Consider the following 19,207-nt stretch of genomic DNA (forward strand, 5'->3'; position numbering starts at 1 on the left):
TTTTCACCAGCTAAGCATTGAACCTCTCCATCCCTTTCCTTTCTATGCATACTCTACTAGATTACTACGTTAGTTGAGGCTGTCACTAAATTGGCTGGCATGGCTTCTATCCAGAGCAAATCAATTGCACCATTTAGCCAAATTTATCCATTCAAAGTCTCCTCTTAATTTGAAGATAGATTACAAAATATAATATGATGGCCCAAATTGCTCATATTGTCCCTAATACCCAATTCTTAGAGAATTATGTGTAAGACTAACCAGCAAGTATAACTCTTATAGCATTACCCCTAATAAAAGCCTCATAGCCCAATGGCTCAGATAGGAAAGTAGAACAGGGCAGCAGACCTAGGAAAGCAAACCTCACAATATTTCCTCCCAAACAATAAGAAACAAGCTCCTTAAGGTATCTCAAGTTATGGTAACTTTACGGAAAGTATGGAACGTTTTTACCATTTCTTACTCTCATCTATCACCAGCTTACCTGTAGCAACTCCCTAGTCAATACTAAGGCATGAGGAAGGCCCCTTTTTTGGTACACTTACTCAATTGCAGGTAATATCACTGCTAAAGCTTGCATCTAAGTCCCCCTCTGTGAGCCCTTGGGAGCTGCACAAAGCTCTGGGGTGAGCTGGGATTGGCTGTCCTGTCAATCGATTAGCAAGAACCACCTGGTCTGTATCTGTGTGAAAAGTGCTATTATAGTGAGCTTTGCTTCTTTCAGCTTCCCTATGGCATTTGATCTCTAAAAGAAAAGATCAAGACATGAAAGCAGATTGCTTGGAGCTCAGAGCAAGACAGAATGGAAAGAATCAGGGGCCTTTTCTTGACCCTCCCTAACTCGTTGTCCACCCTTGCCCTCAGCGCTCCACTACCACCAAAGAAAACAAAACATAACTAGCTGTGATTCTTTCAAGATGTAGGTGGTTACTACTGTTGTGACTATGTGGTTATTTGCACAACTTGGCAGACATATTTGTCATTGTTCAAATACCTTCTCACTTCAAACCACCCTGGGCTAAAAACAAGTTAATGAGTAATTGAAATCACCACCTTTGGGGATGCAGAGGAGGGAGCACGTTTATTATTTTTTTCAGAACTCCCTTCTTTTCTTTACTTTTTTAATTGACATATAATAATTATAGATATTTATGGGGTATACAGTGATGTTTCCATATGTATAATGTACAGTGATCAGATCTGGGTAATTAGCATATCCATCATCTCAAACATTTATCATTTCTTTGGGTTGGGAACATTGAATATCCTCTTTCTAGCTATTTGAAAATATTTTTTTTTTCCTTTTTTTTTTTTCAGACACAAGGCTTCACTCTGTCACCCACGCTGGAGTGCAGTGGCATCACCATACCTCACTACAACCTCAGACTCCAGGGCTGAAGCAATCCTTCCGCCTCAGCCTCCTGAGTAGCTGGGACTATAGGCTCATGCCAACACATTCAGCTAATTTTTCTTTCTTTCTTTTTTTTTTTTTTGTAGAGATGGCATTTCACTATGTTGCCCAGGCTGGTCTTGAATTCCTGGCCTCAAGTGATCCTCCTGCCTCGGCCTCCAAAAGTGCTGGGATTTAGAAGCCTGAGCTACTGCACCAGGCCACTGAAAATATATTACTGTTAACTGTAGTTATCCTATAGTGGTATAGAATACTAGAACTTATTCCTCCTACCTAGCTGTAATTTTGTATCCTTTAACAAATTCTATCTCCCACTTCCCCCTACCTTTCCCAGTCTCTAGTATTTTCTGTGCTTTTTACTTCTATGAGATCAGCTTTTTATAGCTTCTACATATAAGTGAAAACACGTGGTACTTAACTTTCTATTCCTGGCTTATTTCACTTAACATAATGTCCTCCAGTTCTATTCATGTCACAAATGACAAGATTTCATTCTTTTTTATGGCAGAATAATATTTCATTGTGTATATATACCACATTTTCTTTATCTATCTGTTGATGGACATTTAGGTAGATTCCATACCTTGGCTATTGTGATTAGTGCTGCAATAAACATGGGGGTGCAGATGTCTCTTTGATACATTGATTTCCTTTCCTTTGAATAAATGTCCAGTAGTTGGAATGCTGGATTATATGGTTCTATTTGCAGTTTTTGAGGAACCTCCATACTGTTCTCCACAGTGACTGTACTACTTTACATTCCTACCACGTATAAGAGTAGCAAATTTATAATGAAAATTGTTGGCCAGAATATTTGGGACTTTATAATTTTAGCTAAAGGCTTTTGGTGAATAAAACTAAACTAAGTTATAACAATAGTACTAGACAATAATAGTATTACTATAAATGGGCATGCTGCTTTATAGTTTATAAGATATATTTAAATTCATCATTACATGTGTTTCATTCAACAACTTACAGGGTGGACAGGTCAGGAAATATTTCATCACCATTTTTGCAAATGAGGAAACTGAGGCTCAGAGGAGCTGAGTGACTTTGTCCAAGGCTAGAACATTGGGAAATAGCAGAGACAGAATTGGGACCCAGTTTGTTAGACTCTGTAGATGTAATACCCTTTTATTTATGTCTGAAGCTTCAGCAGTCTAAAGGTAAGCTTAGATCCCATCTATTGGGCAACTCCCAGTGGAAGATGGGATCTACTCCCAATGGAAGACATGGGGTCCCCTTGCACTGAGGTCACATGTTTGAAGGACTGATAGCTCAAGAAGTAAGTTTGGAGGGAGTCACTACAAGATCTTGCTTGAGAGTTCCAGGAGTGCATTACTTAGTAGGAAACAAGCTGCAACTTAAGTGATCAAAGATCCGAATGCTGGGTTTCTAAAGAGTTCAAAGGAAGTAGAATTGGGTTGTTTAAACTATAGAACACATTTTGGGAAACTTGCTGTAATTTCTTCTTGGACTTGTTACCACCAGAGCACTATAAATAGATACATTACTGTATCTAATGTATTTTGAGCTCTGCACAGGACTCAACAACTTTCTTAAAAAAATCCTCGGGACATTTCATTCCCCCTACAAGCTTCCTACTCATTTTTCAGTAGGCATCATGATTTGTTCTAAATCATAAATAATTTGCAGATATCATCCACAAAAAAGCCTATCATATAGTTCCTCAATTGCTTTTATCCTTTTCACCAGACCAAGCCGTTAATGAATTTATTAATACAAAATGACTACCAGTCCATATTTATGAAGGTTTGACTTGACACTTTGGAAGAACCATTAAGCCACTGAAGTGTCCCTCTTTTCTCCTATGTGCATAGGCTTGTTAGGAGTAGGAATTTAAGGTTACACTTGATCCAGTAAAAAAAAATAATAAAAATCATTGGTTTTAAAAAATATTTCCTAGTTTTTTTTTTTGAAGTTATCATTATTTTACCTTGAGATTGTAAAGTACCTGTAGAGCGGGCACAGGGATTCATGTGGCTCAAAGTTATAAAATCTTAATGGCTTCCTCTACAGCACTGCTGGGAATAGGTGACTAACCAGGGTCAGACTACTGCTCTCTCCCATAGCACTTGGAGATAACGCAGAAGAATGGCAAAAGGGACCAGTCACCCCCAGCCAAAGAACAAGTGGCAAGTTTTCTCTTTGCAGTCCCCACGCTGACATCCGAGAGACTGAAAGTTTCTTGAGGGCAAGCATTTTCATAAGAACTATCTGTTTACCGTGGGCAAAAACCAGCCATTTGCTTTTTTTTTTTTTTTTTGAGACAGAGTCTCGCTCTGTTGCCCAGGCTAGAGTGAGTGCCGTGGCGTCAGCCTAGCTCACAGCAACCTCAAACTCCTGGGCTCAAGCAATCCTCCTGCCTCAGCCTCCCAAGTAGCTGGGACTACAGGCATGCACCACCATGCCCGGCTAATTTTTTTCTATGTATATTTTTAGCTGTCCAAATCATTTCTTTCTATTTTTTTGGTAGAGATGGGGTCTGGCTCTTGCTCAGGCTGGTCTCGAACTCCTGAGCTCAAACAATCCGCCCGCCTCGGCCTCCCAGAGTGGTAGGATTACAGGCGTGAGCCACCGCGCCTGGCCGCCATTTGCTTTTAATATTGGTTTAAAGCCCTAAGCCCGAGACATGTTTTATGAACTCTACTCCCCAGCCCACCACCAACCAGCTCAGGCTCCTCTTATTCTCATGTAGCAACAAGGACTGTTTTATCTTCTACAGTCTCCTCATTCAGAGAAATAGGCTTTTGCAATATCCACAATCGTTTTGCCCTGTCTGTAGCCCAGTTTGAGATAAGTTTATCATCTTCTTTTCTCCTGAGACTTACAGTTAGTTATAAGGGCATTAGGTTCACCAGAATGTCCTGGCTGTACCCACAGAGTAGTGTAAGCTGGAGCAAGAACAGGTCCAGGGAGGATAAGGGGTGGGGAAATGGTAACACAGGTATCTCCAAGAGGGGCGTTTCTTGCTGGGAGTTGCTTTGTTTATGTTCCAACTGTGTTTCCAACAGCAGGATGTGTGTGTGTGTGTGTGTGTCTGTGTGTGTGTTTCTGTGTGCTCACTCACATGTGTGTTTCTGTGTGGGTGAGAGTGGAGACTTGGTGGAGAAGGGCCAGATGCTTAAGATGCTTAGTCATCGCTTATTAGCCAGGGACTCCTGGCCAGAGCTTGGAAAGCTTCTCAGGGATCAGCCCCAGCCAAAGAACTGGGAGTAACCAGCTTCCCAAACAGCTTACAATAAGAGCTTTGAGAAAGCCATTAACTAGGAACACTGCTGATGGCAGCCCAGCAAAGAGAGAGCTTATTGCACCAGGTCCATCATGGATCATGATCTGTTTTTGGAGGGGAGTCGGTACATAAGCGTTCAGACTCACGGGCCAAATCCAATCTGTGCAGAAAATACATGAACTAGAGATGCCAAGAAAGCTATAGAGTTTCCAGAGATTTTGGAATTATAATAAAAATCTTCTGATTGTTTTAAATATTTACAGAGATTCTCACTGAAGTGGGCAAGGCAAGGATGATTCCCCATTTTACAGCTGGGGAAACTGAGGCTCAGAGCAGCTATATAACTTGCTCAAGTTTCTACTGCTAGGACTAGAATCCAAATGTACTAATCAATCACATGTATGATTGGGCCCTGAAGCTCTCTTATATTAATATTTCCTATGATAGAATACTTAGCTCACTGGTGGGCAGTTTAGTGGCTTCTTAAATGCATGAAGTATTAAACCTAAAAGTCACAAGTGCTCAATTAGAAGGTAGTAAGGGCTGCAAACAAATTACCTAGGGATCTTGTTAACGTGGCCTTCTGATTGAGTAGGTCTTGAGGTGGGATCTGAGATTCTGCATTTCTAACAAGCTCCCAGAGGATACAAACGTTGCTGGTCCATGGTTCCAACTTGTAGTAGTAAGGGTTAAGGGGATATTGCTGAATGTTGGTTACCTGGTTTTAATTGCCTTTCATGAATCTTAAACAAATGAACATACAAACAAAAACCCAAGACAATTCTAATCTACGTCTACAGGGTTTTTGAGCTCTCATAGGTTAGCAGTAACAAACAATAGCTTTAATAGTAGATCACATTTTTTGAGTGCTTACTAGGTGCCAACCACTGTGCCAAATGTTTTGCATGGATTATTTTACTTAATCCCCACAATCCTATGAAATAGGAACTATTAGTATCTCCATTTTCTTTTAGATGTGGAAGCAGGCTGAGATGAAGTAACCTACTGCTATGGTTTGAATATTTGTGTCCCCTCCAAAATTCATGTTGAAATTTAATCCCCAATGCAACACAACAGTATTAAAAGGTGGTACCTTTAGGAGGCAGAGCCCTCATTGAGGGGATTAGTCCCTTATAAAAGAGCTAGAGAGAACTAGGTAGGCTGTTTCCTGGCCTTCTATCTCTTCTACAATGTGAGGACAAAGCACCCATCTCTTTTTTTGCCCTTCCACCATGTGAGGACACAGCATTCACTCCTTTTGCCATGTGAGGCATTCACCAAACACCAAATGCCAGCACCTTGGTCTTAGACCTCCCAGCCACTGGCACTGTGAGAAATATATTTCTGTTCTTTATAAATTACCCAGACTAAGATATTTTGTTACAGCAGCACAAACAGACTAATATACCCACCAAAAGGCAAATATATTACCCTTGATTCTGAGAAGTGAAAGGAACAAGTGAAGATGTAACCATGGGTAAGACATCATGTAATGGTCATCTCAGCAATAATTAAATTCAATAATCAGAAAGACGGGGAAGACCCTAAGAATTTTATGTCAAATTTAGAAATAAGAATTATGGGAAAAAAGAACACTTAAGGAACTTTGGGATGAAGAGTTTAATAAATGAATATACCCCTAGAAAGCTTGAAAACTACTAAAAACTTCTTATTACCATCCTGATGCACAAGTGTGCTGAGGACCAGGTATGGGCAGCCCTTGGTGAGAACCCTGGTTTGCCGGATTGGAAAAGTCAAAGGGGTGAGAGTAGAGAAAATGAGACCTTTTCTAAGTGGAAATATAGCTCAAGAGAAGAGAACAGAGAACCTCCAAGGTCATATGAAAACTCAAAAGATGTCCCCAAAAGACTCTGATAAGCACCTTGCCAGGGATCAAAGCCAAAGAAATGAACATAATCACAAATTGCTGGCACTAGAATGCCTTGCAAGTATTATCTGGGCATTCTCTCTATTTTACAAATGGAGAAACTGACTTCTAAAAAGTGGAGGGGGCTTGCCTTAGGACACATGGGAGTTTAGAAGCAAAGCCAGGAATATAACCTGAGTGTCTTGAACTTCATGCAGTACATCAAAAGAAGGGAAGAAGTGAGCCAGGGAAGCCAGCCAGCAGGACCACTTGCTGGTCGTGGTGCAAAAGGTCTGTTCAGGGACAAAAGGGAGATACAAGAGGGTCTGAACATACTTAGCCCCAAGTTGTCTTTTGGGGGAGGCAATCTGTAGTATTAAATGAAATGGTGGTAAATGTGCATGGTGTTCTAAGTACAGTTGACTAAATAAATGGATATTGATGAATCACCAGGACTAGATGGCATCTACCCAAATGATAGGTAAAATTATGTAACAGCTGAGCAAGCAATAGCCTGTTCCAAACAGCTATTGTGCCATGAGCCTGGCAGATTGGCAACGAGTCTTCTCTCCATGAGAAGCATTTTAAAGGAGAACCCAAGGAACTTTAGGCTGGTAGGATCACTGAACATGTTAGGCAAGTGTAATGTATTGGGGGGCAAGGCATCATTTTTTTTTGCAAATTAAATTAACCACCATTTGCATACTGTTTTATAGTTTACAAAGCACTTATGGTTAATCATGCCTAACAAATTGACTAGAATTCTTTCAGAGGATAAATGTGCATGTGAACAAAGGAAAACCATGGATGTAATCTATTCAGATTTTGAAAAGGCCCTTGACAAGATCCCACACCAAACACTGTTTTTAAGTTAAGTCACCATGGAATTGTGGAGCAGTACTTTGAAATGGATAGGGAAATGGCTTATAGGCAGGAAAGCATGAGTACAAATAAGTGGGAACTTTTCTGAACAAGCATGAATAGTGGTGTGTCCCAGGGATCAGTGATGGGACCAGTTAACATGTTAGTGAATCATCTGGGCAACCTTTAGATGACCATAAACTTTCCCGAGTAGCAAAATGCGAAGCTGACTTCAGTCTCTTTATGATTGTACTGATGAGCAGAGAAAAAATGAATCAGAGTGAACTTGCTCAAGGAGTGGCCTCTGAAACCTGACTGCTCTTAGTGACTGTGTGACCTTAAGCAATTACTCTACCTCTTCCAGCATCAGTTTTCTCATGTGCAAAGTAAGAAGAGGAATAACCTCTACTGCACAATGGTGTTGTGAAAATGATACGAGACAATGCATGCAAAGTCCTGGCACAGTGTTTGGAGCATAGTATGTTTCCAATGACCATTAGCTTCTATTATTTTTAATTTTTTATGTTTAGTCAACATTCTTCTAATAGGATGCCATGCTCTGAGTGATGATTTTATGCCCTATGGAACCTAGGAGCCATTGCAAACTATTTCTTGAAAGCACTGGCAGAATTTGTTTTAGTAATTCTGAGGACGGAGGTAACTATGGACTGAGATGATTGTGAAAGATTTCATGGAGGGAAATTAACAATTATGGAACACCTAGTATATGCTAGTATATGTTAGATACTGGGCTATATGCTTTATAAACTTTCTCCTTCCATTTAACCTCGCAATAGTCCTATGAAGTTAGGGTTATGATCCCCATTTGATGGATGAAGGAACAGAGACTCAGAGAGGAGGCTAACAAATTTGTCCCAGGTCATGCTAGCTCATAAGAAGTGGAGCCAGAATTCAAATACAGGTTTGCCCTCACCTCAAACCTATTTTCTTTTCACTGCATTATACTTGAATCACACCTTGAGGGATGAGTATAATATAATTTAAAAAGGAAGAAAAGAGGCCTATCTATGTAGAAATAAACATGGGCAATGGTGTGAAGATAGGAACAAGAACAGGAAGTTTATGGGGTTCATGGGGCATGAATACAGCTGTTCTTGCCCAAGTGGAGAGTTCCTGTGGGGCTAGTGGTAGGAAATGAAGCAAAAGGGTAGTTTAGGCAAGACCAGGCCCTCAGGACTCTGCTAAGGAGTCTGAGATTTATCCTTAAGTCAATGGGGACAGGATGAAGGCAGCTGAACTAAGGAGAGGTATGAGATGCTTTAGGAAGATTAACCTGGCAGCTGTGTAAGATGAACTTGATGAAATCTTCTGCCTGGGTCCCTGATTTTTTGTTCTCTAATCTACTAGGCTAAGGCTCTCAATACTCCTGCCTGAGTCTAGAAGCCTGAAAACCACTCAGGATGTGTTTGCAATAGCATATGTAGGAAAGTGGGATGGGGAAATAGAAAGGAAGCATTGAAAGAAACAGAACAAATTACAAAGAAAGAATCAAAAGGGATTTGGGGCCCAATTACATAGGAGGGCAAGAAAGAAGAAAGAATTGAAGATACCTTTAGTTTTAAGCCTCACCAACCAAGAAAACGATAGCGGTGTTGGGAAAATAAGGGTATTAAAGGAGAAGCCAGTTTGGGATGGTCACTTGATAAATTTGACTTGTGACACACCTAGTTAGGGGTAATGTTGGGGAAGTCACATAGTAATGATTAGTAAGCAGCTGGAGATGTGGGATGTTAGCTCAGGAAAGCAGTTGAAACTGGCAGTAATGAGGCTGGGTGCGGTGGCTCACACCTGTAATCCTAGCACTCTGGGAGGCCGAGGCGGGTGGATCGCTCGAGGTCAGGAGTTCGAGACCAGCCTGAGCAAGAGCGAGACCCCGTCTCTACTAAAAATAGAAAGAAGTTATATGGACATCTAAAAATATATATGGAAAAAAAAATTAGCCGGGCATGGTGGCACATGCCTGTAGTCCCAGCTACTTGGGAGGCTGAGGCAGGAGGATCGCTTTAGCCCAGGAGTTTGAGGTTGCTGTGAGCTGGGCTGACGCCACGGCACTCTGGCCAGGGTGACAGAGCGAGACTCTGTCTCAAAAAAAAAAAAAAAAAGAAAGAAACTGGCAGTAATGACTTTATAAATTACTCACATAGTAGTATAATAGTTAAATAATATTCGTTATAGCAGTATCTGCAATAGTGAAGAGGTGGAAACAACCTAAGTGTCCACTGATGGATGAATGGGCAAAGAAATTGTACATACATACAATGGAATATTATTCAGCCTTAAAAAAGAAAGAAATCCTGCCATATGTTACACCATGGAGGAAGCTTGAAAACATTATGCTAAGTGAAATAAGCCAGTCACAGAGGGACAAATACTGCATCATTCCAGTCTATTTGAGGTATCTAAAGTAGTCAAACTCATAGAAACAGATAGTAAAATGGTGACTGCCAGGGGCTGGGAGAGGGGGAAATGAAGAGTTGCTGTTCAGTGGACATAAAGTTTTAGACACACAAGATGAAAAAGTTCTAGAGATATGTTGTACAATAATGTGCACAGAATTAACAATATTGTACTGTATACTAAAAAGTTTGTTAAGAGAGCAGATTTCATGTCAGGTGTTTTTTTACCCTAATTAACAAAAAATAACTTAAAGAAATCATAAAAAAATTATTCAAACAGGCAGAGTCGATAAGATCTGCATTCCCTCTGGACAAGAGAGAAAAGATAAGATGGTTAACCTCTAGATAATAGCCAGTTTGAGGGCAGGATTAGGAGAAGAGCTAGTGAAAGGAAGAGGCTGCAAGAGAAATAGGAGCATGCAGTGTCTCAGAGGCCACAGGCAACAGGGTTTTAAGGACGAGGCTGTGTGCACCACAGGGGAAAGAGCATGGCGCTGGAAGTCTCAAGACCTGAGTTAGATTTCCAGTTCTTCCACGTAGAGAAATCTCATTTCTTTTCTGAGCACCAGTTTTATTACCTGTAAAATGGAAAAACACCTATCCATATGAAAGGACTTTGTAAACTGTGATATGGAATACAAATGTGAGGGAATTTTTGTTGTCGTTTTGCCTTTTTGACTCCAGCAGCACTGTATTATTTTTTCTATTGTTCTTGTTTTTATGTAGCTCCTAAGTTATATGTCATAGCTTATCTATATTAGACTGCCTGTGAGAAAACAAAATAGACATGGCGTTTTAAGAAAAGATCAGCTAATGGTTCTTCCTTTGAAAGTTCTAAGATCATTGGTTTTCACAAGATTCCCAAGGTTTCACTTCTTATTTTCCATTTCTTTTTATAACTAAGAAGAACCAAGGAAATCTCTTATGGGAAACAGAGCCAACTGAGTAGGTCAGCTCATTTTAGACAATGAAAAACAGGAAGTTACCCTTTTAATCCACCCAGGGCCAGAGATGGAAAAAAATAGGCTACCCCAAAACTTCACTTTTCTAGATTATAGTCTTTCCTTGAAGAGTTGATGGCATTGTGTGTTGCAGGGATTTTAGGGGAGTTATAGAGAACAGATTCAATTGATTAAAAAAAAATTTTTTTTGGTAGAGATGGGATCTCACTATGTTGCCCACGCTGGTCTTGAACTCCTGGCCTCAAATGATCCTCCCACCTCGGCCTCCCAAAGTGCTGAGATTACAGGTGTGAGCCACTGTGTCTGGCCCTCAATTGATTTTTAATTCCTGAGCATCACCATATTTGTCCCCAATTCAAGCCAGCACCAATCAGTTACCTGCAAGGAAGCGGAGCTGATTCTTCACCTTCATCATTCCATCACCAGAGCCTCCGATGCACTCATCTTCATCATCGCCGCAGTCTCCGCTTTCAAGCCCTTCTTCATCCAGGTTTTTATCCAGAACTTTACCTTTGGGCACAGACATGGTTCTCAGGAGCTGAAAGAAAACAACCAGGAATACAGCAGCTGTTGATATTTCTCAGGAGGTCTAGACAGTGTGTTATTAACAGGAAGCATTAAAAATGTTCAATGAATTACACAGAAGCTTTTAAAAATCATTTTCAAATTTAAGAATATCACAGGTATAAACTGCTTATTCTCTTTATAGTTTCACATTTCTGGATCTTTCCACAGCATTTGACACGATTCTCTACTCTTTGACTCTACTTCCATCACACATTAGCCGGAATGTATATTGCATCAGACCTTCCCGTACCATGATATTTAAGTTCCTAAAGGCCTCCAAGGTGGTTCCTCACTGATGAGGAACTTAAGACACAATAGGCAAAGCTAGGAGGACACCAAAATCAAAAAAGATCCTTACGGAATACTCCGATAACTGCATTTACAATCACTAAATTAAAACAACAAATGCTTCCTGTCAGATGAAGAGAATAGCAGTGCCATTTGATATACATCTTAAATGAATACTTATATAACTGATCATCACATCCTATGCCTTGATCACTAGAAAAGTTGTTAAAGATTTCCCTCTCCCCAAATTCCATTAAGATGCTTTTAAATTCATTTTGCTTTATTGCAGATAATATGCTTACTAAGAGGCAAGTTTGTCTTGCTCTTCGGTGTCTGGATTTTCAGTCACATGGCCAACGCCTTCCTAATTTTATGGGATGCTCACCTCCCAAAAGTCTGTCCACTGATCTAGAGACCCAGCCCACAGCATGAATGGTCCCTGCGGACAGTTGTCAGACTATCTTATTTTCCCTCACCATCTCTCTCCAAGGCTTCACTCTAATATCCTCTGTTTTTGCTCTGGCTTCTGCCCCATCACACATTTCTAGTCCTAACTCTCAGTCCCACCCCTTACTTTTAAATGAAAGGCAACAAAATATGCTGGAGATACAGAAACTGAGATTTTTGTGATTGCGGAAGAGGTATCCAGAAAAAAAAAATGCTGTACACACAGGCGCGTCTTGGTTTCTGTGGTTTCCATTGTCTCTGTATTTACTGTCATGGAGAAGTACACTTTTATGTTCTCCACCTGTGATTTAGCTGCTACACTGAGATCTACTTGGAAAAAGCTATATACCACAGAGAAACACGACTCAGCAGGTGTTTTAAAATTTTTTATTACTTTTTTTTAAGGAAAGAAAGAAAAGCCTAAATGAATATTCTTGTCTAACAACCTCCAATGGTGCTGGAGAGCCAAGCCATCAACTATTTTGCACTCCAGCACCATGTCCACCTTGCTGCTCTACTGCTTCCACTCTCTAACGCTCCCACCTCCACCTCCTCCACCACTCATCCCACATATCTACATTTATAATATATAAGTACAGGCTAGGATGACTAGACTAGTGGTTCTCAAACTTTTTGGTCTCAGGACCCCTTTTTTACTGAGAATCCTAGAGAACTTTTGTTTATACAAGTTTTACCTATCAATATTTCCCACCTTGGAAATTATAACTGAGAAATTTTAAAAATATTTATTTGATAGCTCACTTAAACATAACACTAATGAACCCATGATGTAACATAAGCATTTTAAAATGAAAAATAAACGCGTTTTCCCAGATATAAGAAAGTTATTAGGAAGAGTGCCATTGTTTCACATTTTGGTAATCTCTTTAATGTTTGGCTTAATATAAGATAGCTGGATTATCATATCTACTTCTCCAATCTGTTGTGAAATATTGCTTTAGTTGAAACATTTGCAGAAAATCCAGCCTCCCACAAATATGTAGGGGGAGAAGAGAGAAGTATTTTAGTAGATTCTTCAGATAATTGTGGATATTTTTCTTTGATAATACACAAAAACTCAACATGTAGTTGCAATGTAGAATATGAAAGCATATAAATAAACATTTCATGCTCTTTTACATTAAAATCTATTGATATGTTTTGAACTTTGAGCATTTTACTCATTTTATATCATCATGCATGGGTCATCTGGAAAATATTGGCTCATTGATCTATTCAGGTCTTCCAAATGTTGACATCTTTCATTATATGATATTTAAAAATCAAATTCATTAATATCACCTCCAATCTCATCAGAAAAGTCTTTAAGTATTAAGAATCTCTCAACCTCATGGTGGCAGACACAAGTTTTCAAAAATTTTAGTTTTTTCTTACTCTTCTTGTTCCTTTCCAAGAAAATGTCTAGCAGATATTCACGTCTGTATAACCATAGTTTGTCTGTCATTCTCTCAAGTAAAAACAAAAAATGAGACTAGTTTATCTCACAGCTCAAATAATCTCATAAGTGCTTTGTCTTGAGACACACACTGACACACCATATACATAATTTAACTGTACTTCCAATTTTATAACACAGATTATTAAAAAGTACAAGGTTTTATAAAATTAATAAAGGTTTAATAAATTAATAATTTTTGTAGCTTCAGCAATGATATCCTTAAGTGCAGGTGCCCTTTATTTTCCTACAAGTGTATGCCAGTGAAGAATATAATGACTACTAGTGCCATTGCCTTGATTCTTACTGTGGTGTTAACAGTTGTACTTGCTATTGCTTTTGCACCACTGGTACAAATATTAACACAGTGAAAAAGACAAATAACATTTGTGTTGTTGTGCAAGTAGTTTTGACTTTGTGGATGCCTGTATTTCATGGACTCCCAGGGTCCATAAACCATTCTTTGAGACCTGCTAATCTAGCCTATAACATCACTTCAGTCTAGCCAAAATCCCCAATCCTCTCCTTTACCATTATTTCTTATGGGAAAGTTGCTTTTGACATAAGCATTTTTATGTTAACTTTCAAGAATGCATCCTTTGTGCATATCATGGAAATCCGGAATTAAAAGTTTTCACATAAGGGGAATTTATGGTTAGGTACAGATTAGTGAACTTGCTATTTCTCAAGCTTATCTTATATCTGTGCCTCTCATTAGTACCTTCAGTAAACATTAATAGAGAACGTATCATGAGCTAGCTGTTCTTCATTTCTGTCTATTGAAAGCCCTCTATACCTTCAAGTCACATTAAAATGCCATATCCTTAGTAAAGTCTTCCTGGTAGATGGCCATTCTAGTTCTCCCTCTCCCTCTCCCACTACTGCTCCTTTTATCTATACCTCCTAAATACCACTCTCTGTATGCAATCTGGCATTATTTATTTGTACATATAATTTCTCTCTACCACCAGACTGTGAGCTGCCCAGGGGTTGCATCTTATATATCTTTGAACTCCCAGCATTTAAGACAGTGTCTGGCACATAGTAGGCACTCAACAAATGTGCTATTGAATTGAAGCAAAATGAAGTAGTGTGGTATCTTTAATTCTTTAAAAGCTACTTCCACAACCTTATGAAAAAGGAGAAAGCCAAAGCCCAGGTTAATTATAGAAGAAGAACTTGTGAATGAATAGCCAAGCCCTTTTGGACGACCTTGGCTAAGACCTGTAGCTAATATCTGAGAGACCATTTTCCAACCTGTGTACAATGCCCCCAGTATTCTCTCTAGCTCAGTTTAAAACAAAGTGCAATTGAAAAAAAAAACCCTTTAAAACTTTGCCAGTGAGGCTACTTCTTTAGGTCTTCAATCACTCCCGTTTTGGAGACAACTTCAACATTGAAGAAGGATTACAATATATTTTTAAAACATTTTACACAGACAGCTGCTGATGAGCCTAACCCTGACACATTAACAAAACAAATCCAAACCTAGAAAGCTATTGTTAATGCAAAAATCTTAAAGAGGAGACTTAAGCTCTAGAGTGTTGAAAGAAGGGTAACGGGTCAGAGGGGAAGAATTACCAGCAAGGACTGTGGATTTAGTGCAGCCTGGAATTTGACTCAGAAACCAAATCAGCTAATTAGAATTCACAATATTGACTTTTATGTTCCCTTTCTCACTCTTTACACTGTCTTTCAGATTGAACACTCATTTTATAGAAAGAAAATTATGAGGGTCTTGCACACAAAATCAGGTAACTTTAGGGGACTAATGCTTTTGATTAATTGTTTGTTATTTTCCAAGGACACTATCCTGTTAGCTTCTTAAAAGTCAAGGCTACAATAATAATTATTCATGTAAACTATCTTATTAAAACACAGGTCGGGGCCGGGCGCGGTGGTTCACGCCTGTAATCCTAGCACTCTGGGAGGCCGAGGCGGGAGGATCGCTCGAGGTCAGGAGTTCGAGACCAGCCTGAGCAAGAGCGAGACCCCGTCTCTACTAAAAATAGAGAGAAATGATCTGGACAGCTAAAAATATATATAGAAAAAAATTAGCCGGGCATGGTGGCGCATGCCTGTAGTCCCAGCTACTCGGGAGGCTGAGGCAGAAGGATTGCTTGAGCCCAGGAGTTTGAGGTTGCTATGAGCTTGATGCCACGGCACTCTAGCCCAGGCAACAGAGTGAGACTCTGTCTCATTAAAAAAAAAAAAAACCAAAAAACAAAAAACACAGGTCTGGGCATTTCACTCCACTATCCCCCATAGCCATTCTGTTAACCGGGCACTTCTGCCATGCATTGCTTTCCATATAGAGGATAGCTCCTTAGCTGGGTGTGCACAAGGCCCTTCACAATCCAGCTTTTTCTATAGCCACTACCTTCTGTACAACTCTGTTTTAGCCACTGAGAATATCACAGTTGCCTAAGAATACAGTTAACTTTTATTTTACAATCTAATATTTTAAATACGTAAGTATCACATATAATATAGAAAAGTGAAAGGAAAGAGAAACAAGGAGAAAAAAACCCAGTTCCCAAACTCTAATAAACAATGTTTGTGTTTTCAAAGGTAGACACTTTTTTATGCTTATTTTTAAATTGAACTTGTATTTTTGAATCAGATTGACTTGGGTTAGAATCCTGGTTTTCTACTTATTAAACTTATATTTTCAGACAAGCTGCTTAATCTCTCTGAACTTCAGTGTCCTCATCTGTAAAATGAGGGAAATAATGTCTGCCTCACAGAACTGCTGTAATGAGCAAATGTGATTAATGTAATGCTTTAAATGTGATAATGCATCTAGCATGAAGGGAACTATCAAAATTTACTTGACCATTTTCCTAATATTGAACATTTACATTATTTCTAGTTATTTTGCTTTTATAAACAAAGATGTAATCATCAGGAGCATTCACATAACTCCTCCATGTGTTGGATTATTTCCTTAGTAAGATTACTGGTTCAAAGGGTATGTATGTACTTACACACCATGAGAGTGAGTCTCCAACTTCCATAAGAATCACCTAGGATGCTTGCTAAAACTTAGGCTCCTTAAACTATTATACACTGTTAGTGGGAATTTAAATTGGTACAGCCACTATGGAAAACAGGATGGTTTCTCAAAAAGCTAAAAATAGAATTACCATATGATCCTGCAATGCCACTACTGGGTATTTATTCAAAGGGATTCATTGCAGCACTATTCGCAGTAGCCATGATATGGAATCAACCTAAATGTCCATCAACAGATGAATAGATAAAGAAAATGTGGTATATATACACACAATGGAATACAATTCAGCCATAATGAAGAATGAAATCCTGTCATTTGAGGCAACATGGATGAGCCTGGAAGATATTATGTTAAGTGAAATAAATCAGGCACAGAAAGATAAATACCTCATGTTCTCACTCATATGTGGGAGCTAAAAAAATTGAGCTCATAGAAGTAGAGAGTGGAATTGTGGTTATTAGAGTCTGGGAAGGGGAGGAAAGAGTGGAGAGAGGTTGGTCAACAGATACAAAATCATAGCTAGAGAGGAGGAATAAGTTCTAGTGTTCTATAGCCCTGTAAGGTGAATACAGTTAACAATAATTTATTGTATATTTTCAAAAAGCTAGAAGAGAGGACTTTGAATGTTCACGACACAAATGATAAATATTTCAGATGATGGATATGTTAATTACCCTGATTTGATCATTACACATTGTATACATGTATCTAAATATCACTTTCTATCCTATAAATATGTATAATTATTATGTGTCAACTAAAAAAAGGAAAAAAGTTTTAAAAATTTGAATAAACATAAAGTTGAAAGACATTCTGTAGGAGAAGAGAAAATATCTAAGATAATATATATTGTAGAAGTAACATCCTTTTAAATATCACGTCATTCAATATGGAGTCATAACTCTCCCAAAATGCCTAAGAGAAGGCAGAGAGTATTAGAGAGTATTATTTTAGTGTATGAACAATGTTGATGCCTTCCTTTTTTTTTTTGATGGAGATGGGGTCTCACTCTGTCACCCAGGCTGGAGTGTGGTGGCACGATCATAGCTCATTGCAGCCTTGAGTTCCTGGGCTTAAGCGATCCTCCTGCCTCAGCTTCCTGAGTAGCTGGGACTACAGGTACATGCCACCACACCTGGCTGATGGCTTATATTTTAGTGTTGATATTGTACTTTTGATAACCATTAAATCATTTCTTTCCCTATAAATATTCAGGTCAAAAAATGTGGTAAAATTAAAACAAATAATGATTTTGAAAAATAAAAAGACATAAGTAAAATAGAATAAAAAAATCAAGCCCCTACACTCACAGAGCTTCTGATTTAGTAGGTCTGGGGTGGAGCACACAGTTCTTGCAATTATCTTTTTTGGGGGGTGTGGGGGGCCAACGTTCTCATTTCGTTACATAGGCTGGTTTTGAACGCTTGGGCTCAAGTAATCCTCCTGAGTAGCTGGGACTACAGGTGCATGCCTAAGTAGACCTGTCCTCCCCCCATCTTACTGTGAGTGAACTCAACTACAAACCGCTCTTTAAGAAAGGTTGCTCCAGTGTTACTCTGCTTCTCAGAAGCCCTCAGAAACCATCTTTGGACAAGAGTCAACCTAAGCACCATGCATGTTGGAATCCTTAACACATGCTCTTCAAACCATTTCTTTTTCAAAGCAAATGCAATCTGACTATTTCCTTTTCACTTAGGTGTAGACATCATGACATTTTGTCTTTGTAGTTAAGAAAAATACCCTTGTATAAAGGTGATTGACTTCATTCATTTGATTAAAAAGTGAAACATTTAAAGTTAGCCTTGGTACAGGTACTAAGGGTTGTGTGATAAAAGGAAACAAAAAGCTTGGAATAATTACTTAAGAAAATTAGAAGCACAGTGTAAGAGAAAAAAGGATTTCTAGAATATAGCAATTTCATTTTCTTAAAGCCATAACCAAATAACAAAAGGGCACTGCAGCATGGGACAATGTGATTTGGCAGAGACTCATTTTGTGCTTAGTTGACAGAAGTACAAAGATCAAAGGACATACTTGTTGTTCTTAGAGGGATCAAATATGCTGAAATTAGACCAGTGAGAGTAGCAACTCTTGATTTGTCTATATGGTATAAATAACGTGCCTCTTGGAATTACCTTGATTGCAAAGATATGAACCTTATCAGCCACACACTGCGCTGGGGTTTAACATATGTTCTCTCACATAATCCTCAAATCCTTTCCACCAGTTTGTGTAACAGGGAAGACTGCAATCCTCATTTCTCACATTAAAGGAGGACACCAAAGCTCAAGAGGGGACAAGACTTGACCAAATCATTGAGGAAGTGATAGAGATTTCATTAAAAATAACGTCTTCAGCCCCCAAGTCCAGAACCCTTCAAGAAAAACGTGTCTTAGGCCAAGACATCAATTAATAGGGCCTTCACTTTATCTTCTTTCCATCTTGACTGCCTTTAGCTCAGTAATTTCCAATTCAATCCCATTTCTCAGATGTTAGGTGTTAACTATAACTTGATGGGAAAGTCTGTCCCCATTGAATGAGAGGACCAGGAGGGGGAGATAAGCACCAGGCACTGAACAGCTTTGGATGCCTCCTGCTTGTCTTCCCCAGCCTCGCCATCTCCTGCGTCTTAAATAACCAAACTATCTCATCATGAGCG

The 19,207-nt window shown here is 39.1% G+C and overlaps 1 protein-coding gene across 1 annotated transcript in view; it reads right to left on the bottom strand.

Moving 5' to 3' along the window:
• The window catches only part of GPC3 (glypican 3), a 414,862-nt gene that overhangs the window by 40,663 nt on the left and 354,992 nt on the right, over positions 1-19,207 (bottom strand). Inside the window, exon 7 of the mRNA XM_045538900.1 lies at positions 11,153-11,312. Within this exon, the coding sequence (XP_045394856.1) occupies positions 11,153-11,312 (160 nt within the window). The remainder of the gene's footprint in view (positions 1-11,152; positions 11,313-19,207) is intronic.

This window comes from Lemur catta, chromosome X (assembly GCF_020740605.2).
Source record: "Lemur catta isolate mLemCat1 chromosome X, mLemCat1.pri, whole genome shotgun sequence".
Lineage (NCBI taxonomy): Eukaryota > Metazoa > Chordata > Mammalia > Primates > Lemuridae > Lemur > Lemur catta.